This window comes from Laccaria bicolor, genomic scaffold, assembly GCF_000143565.1.
Source record: "Laccaria bicolor S238N-H82 LACBIscaffold_153 genomic scaffold, whole genome shotgun sequence".
NCBI classification, from domain to species: domain Eukaryota; kingdom Fungi; phylum Basidiomycota; class Agaricomycetes; order Agaricales; family Hydnangiaceae; genus Laccaria; species Laccaria bicolor.
The window spans coordinates 13,435-17,903 of record NW_001890012.1 but is presented as its reverse complement, the minus strand read 5'-3'; the positions used below and the strand labels follow the sequence as shown (position 1 = coordinate 17,903).

General features: G+C 49.9%; 2 protein-coding genes across 2 annotated transcripts; one reads left to right on the top strand and one right to left on the bottom strand.

Annotated features, from left to right (window-relative positions):
• Positions 1-457: 457 nt before the first annotated feature.
• On the top strand, positions 458-2,051 carry LACBIDRAFT_298794 (uncharacterized protein; the record flags this gene model as incomplete). The annotated part of the gene is made up of 3 exons (XM_001890701.1): positions 458-482; positions 532-567; positions 625-2,051. 3 exons carry the CDS (start codon positions 458-460, stop codon positions 2,049-2,051), a joined length of 1,488 nt encoding a protein of 495 aa, XP_001890736.1.
• Positions 2,052-2,408: 357 nt separating this feature from the next.
• On the bottom strand, positions 2,409-4,350 carry LACBIDRAFT_335805 (uncharacterized protein; the record flags this gene model as incomplete). Its single annotated transcript, XM_001890698.1, has 5 exons — positions 2,409-2,689; positions 2,723-3,173; positions 3,257-3,344; positions 3,582-4,185; positions 4,239-4,350. 5 exons carry the CDS (start codon positions 4,348-4,350, stop codon positions 2,409-2,411), a joined length of 1,536 nt encoding a protein of 511 aa, XP_001890733.1.
• Positions 4,351-4,469: the final 119 nt, after the last annotated feature.

Below are 4,469 nucleotides of genomic sequence, written 5' to 3'. Positions count from 1 at the left end.
ACTCTAGAGGATCCCCAAAGTTCAAAAGTGTGGAGGTGGCCACCCTAACATCCTCCAAGAACCCGGGAGTGAGGGTATGGGCCTGTTGAGCAGCTTGAGCAAGTTCAGCAGTGGACATGGTAAGTGGGAATGGGACGATCGAGGGTGGTGAATGTGCGCGTCGGAATGGGACAATGGTGAATGTGAAATTACGAAGTTGTAAACGTGGTCACGTGGTGGCGTTACTTCAACCAAGATCCGTACAATGTTCAACCGAGATCCGCAGAATGTTCCATGGCCGATCTGCAGTGGCTTGCTTTCCCACCGTTGAAAAACAATGTGTCTTCATCACCAACCACACAGTGCAATCCCAGGAAAAGCTATCTACTCTCTGACTGATATGTCTTTAACAAATCCAGGTATTGTCCCTACTCCACACCAAGGATTGTCTACTTAATGTAGATAAACAGAAGCTGTGATGAAAGACCAAGAAATGAAGGATGGTAAGTTTTATGTACTCTTGTCGGCTGAGCAGTTCTAACCATATCTTAGGAACGGCCGAGGCTCTACCCCCTCTTCAACCAAGTGGTGAGTTCCAGTCGGTGACAGAAAACTAGCCAAACCTAAATTCTGGGTGGCCGATAGGACAGAGCCAAGAATCCGAACTAGTGATGGAAGTGGACGTCCCATCCTCGGCTCCTCACAGATCCATTTTCGATTTCAAAGAACCTACCCCTGCTATAAGTTCCAACCCATTCACCCCAGCCTCGGCTCACCAATCCATTTTCGAGTTTAAGAAAGTCGGTACTTCAGCTTTTGCCCCGACCTCGGCTCATCAGGCATCAATGTTCGATTTTCAGCACGTGGGCACTTCAACGAATGTGCCACCCGTTTCCCCGTCCTCGGCTCATCAGCCATTGATTTTCGATTTCCAGAAGCCTGACAACCCTGCACCAGCCTCGGCTCGTCAGGCATCAATTTTTGATTTTCAGCAAGTGGGCACTTCAACGAATGTGCTGCCTGTTCCCCCGTCCTCGGCTCGTCAGCCATCCATTTTCGATTTCCAAAAGCCTGACAACCCTGCACCAGCCTCAGCTCGTCAGGCATCGATTTTTGATATTCAGCAAGTGGGCACTTCAACGAATGTGCCGCCTGTTCCCCCGTCCTCGGCTCGTCAGCCATCCATTTTCGATTTCCAAAAGCCTAACAACCCTGCACCAGCCTCGGCTAATAAAGGATCCCCTTTCGATTTTCAAGTCCATCGTTCATTTACCCCGGCCTCGGCTGTTCAGGCTTCCATTGATTTTCAAACACCTGGCACATCTGCTCCAGCTCCTGCCTCTGACAAACCAGGCATGTCTTCCCCTGGCGCCTCAAGGTCCAATAGTACTCTGGGATCACGGAAGTATCTGACGAAATCACAAGAGGCCAAATTACGACTCCAGGGCCAAGGAGGAGCTGCCATTCTGCCAACTCGGCCAGGTGATGCCTTTGTTTTCGGCCTGGCTCCTGTCTTCGTCTACACTCAAGAGAGGACAACACCACGCCCACCACCTTCGACCGAATTGTTGGACTTGGATCCAAACTCCCCATGTGCAAGGGGTTTATGTCGCAAGTACAATATCAAGGTTGTGTCTGATGACAGCATTGGTGATCGCACGGGCGTGGTAGCCGAGGTCGTTCAGGCAATTGGCAAAGTGTGGGAAAGAGCTATGGACCCCAAGGCTTCATCTGACCCTTCGATTAGGAATTTGCAGGCCACCTTTGATAAATTGTTGACGAGGGGAGATGAGTTTACCGAGATGGATCGTATGGACCTGGTTCGTCATAGCGAAATTCACCAGGAGGTGCTCAGATCCCTGCCTGACAGCATAGCGACAATGAGCCATTATCGGTATGTTTTGGCCACCTTGAGGAGGGAGAAAGACCGGTTGCGTGAACAAATCGATTCAGACCGTGATCTGGTTGCAGCAATGGACGCTACTCTAGAAGGACTACGGCCATTCATCCCAGACGAGATCCCAGACAAGGGGAAGGGGAGGGACAAAAGGGATGGACCAGGGTTTAAGTAGAAGATTAGATCACAAGACTGAGGTTGGTTCGCTATGTAGTTTGCACCCGGGCACGGTTGAAGATACCCGCTGCCGGATAGTGCTCACATTTAATTGGTCGTAAGACAAGCCTCCCGGCTCAATTAGTCAAACGAACACCTTTTCAACCCTTGCCTTTCATGATAGGAAAACATGATCAACTACGAAAAGTGACACTGCTGAAACCGGACACAGACTAACATCATTGAACATGCTATGTATTTCGCACCCGGGCATGAATGACTAACATCATTAAACATGATAGGTTTAACTGACGAATGAAACTTTCTTGGACCGGGTGGAACGAACACTTTCTTCAGCAATCTTTTTCGACCATTCTCAGGTTACTATACCGAGTTCCCCTGTAGAAACCTTGCCTTTCATGATAGGACGAGGTTTTGGTTTTGGCTTGGTGGGGACATCAATAGATGGTTGCTGACTGGGACCGGCCTCTGACTCCTTTTGTTTTGAAGGGACTGGTCGTTTTGCGTTGACACCACTTGACTTAGTGAAATCAAAGCTATTCAAAGCTTTGGTTGTGTCCGACCTCAGATTGGTTGCTTGAGCTGGTTTGACAGTGGCTTGGATAACAGCCGAGGCAGCTCGGCATTTGACTTTGCCTGGTCAGGCACTCCTCGGGCCAAGTTTGTAACCCTTCTCTAACCGAGGAAACTTGCAGGGTGTATCCTCCTCATCAGTGAATTTTCTCTTCTTCACTCGATCGGCCGACTCCACCCCACAGCCCAGGTCGGCTTCCCAAAATGTATCATCAGCCAAGACCTCAGTGTCCGATGGTACTTCATGGGAGAGAGCCTGGGTGTCGTTGTACCGAGGCTGAAGCTCGGGGCTGGTATCTACAGTGATCATAGCATCGTCTGAGCCCAAATCTGATCCTGAGTCTCTATCCTTTTCCAAGGTCGGGTTGACCCTGCTAGGTTTCACTGTGGGCTTGGTCAGAGTATCCTGCTTTGGCCTCTCTTGACCATTATCGGAGTCTGAGTCACTATCATCAGAGCCATCCTCATGATGTTCGTCATGCTGTTTGGTTGGTTTCTTGGTTGGTTTCTCCACATCCAAGTCTTCTCCATCGTCATCGGAGCCATCCTGATCAGGAGTCCAGTCATCCTTACACAAGTATTAGTTACCTTACCCCACTAATACTGAGCCCCCCGACCATACAAACAGACCATAGTTGATGGTGCCTGCTGATGAGCCCATGGATCAGTTGACCCCATCAAAGGTGGACCGGCCATCAAGACTCTCTTAGGACTTGTACTGTGCATCGGCTGAGAAGTGTACCCCATGAATTGACATAGCTAAAAATGCCTTGGATCCTGGGTCAACCGATCTCTTCATGGATTGGGCTCAACATGTGTCATGGGTCAGCTGAAGAGCTCTAAATCCCATGCATTGTGGATCAGCCCACAGCCGTCTCATTTTTATTTGCCAAGTTTACCTCGGCTTTTCATTGCCGGTCATCATGCAGTTTACTGGGTCGGGTCCATCACCTACCATGCAAGTTTCTCAAAGCCCCGGGTGAGACTCTCTTGTAACGCAGCTGGCGTAGTCTCCCACTTGTTCTCCAGTGTCTTGACGGCTTCCCTCACCTCGGCTTCCAGTCTCTGGTGATCACTTCGGATGGACTGCAAATCTTCTTGTGTTTCCTTCCAACGCATGTGGGCAGACTCTTCAATATGGTCCATCCGGCGAGTCGCTCCAGTGATTTTTTCTTCCTGAAACCAAACGGAGGTCTCTAGACTTGCAATTTTCTCCGACAGAGGACGGCTAGCCAAATCTTGATCTTGAATACACCGGGTAATCTCTTCGAGCGCCAAAAGACGTTGTGACAGGGTCACAGGTGAGTCAACCGCCGGGGGGAGAAGGGCACTTGCGTCAATATCTTGTTTTCGGACCACAAATGCCGAATACTCTCGCATAGTAGGGGTAGACGACTCCATGACGCTGACTTGCGCTTGTTGGTCTCGGAGTTTCTGCAGGAGGTCGGCTTGGCCATGAGCAAGTCTTCTGATCTCCTGCTGCATCGTCTGCATGTCGAAGTTCGGTGGGGGGCTCAAGGACCTAAAGTCAATCTTCTTCTGATAGAGCGCCGTGTCAACTAAGTTTTCAAGTTGAGAATCATGGGAAATGAGAAAACAACTTGAAACGTACGATGAACCTCCTTGGGATCTGGTGGGCTGACCTGCCGAGAACGGGATACCGAACGCGAACCTTCTGGCCGGGACGTGCGCTCAACAGGTGGGGGTGTAAAGCTTTGTTGCATATAATTGACAGCCAAGCCCAATTCTATAAACGAAGTCAGCAAAGAATAACGAGTTTCATGAATTTTTTACCTGGCCGCATTGCTAACTCGGGCACGATCCACTCCATCTCACTGGCTGG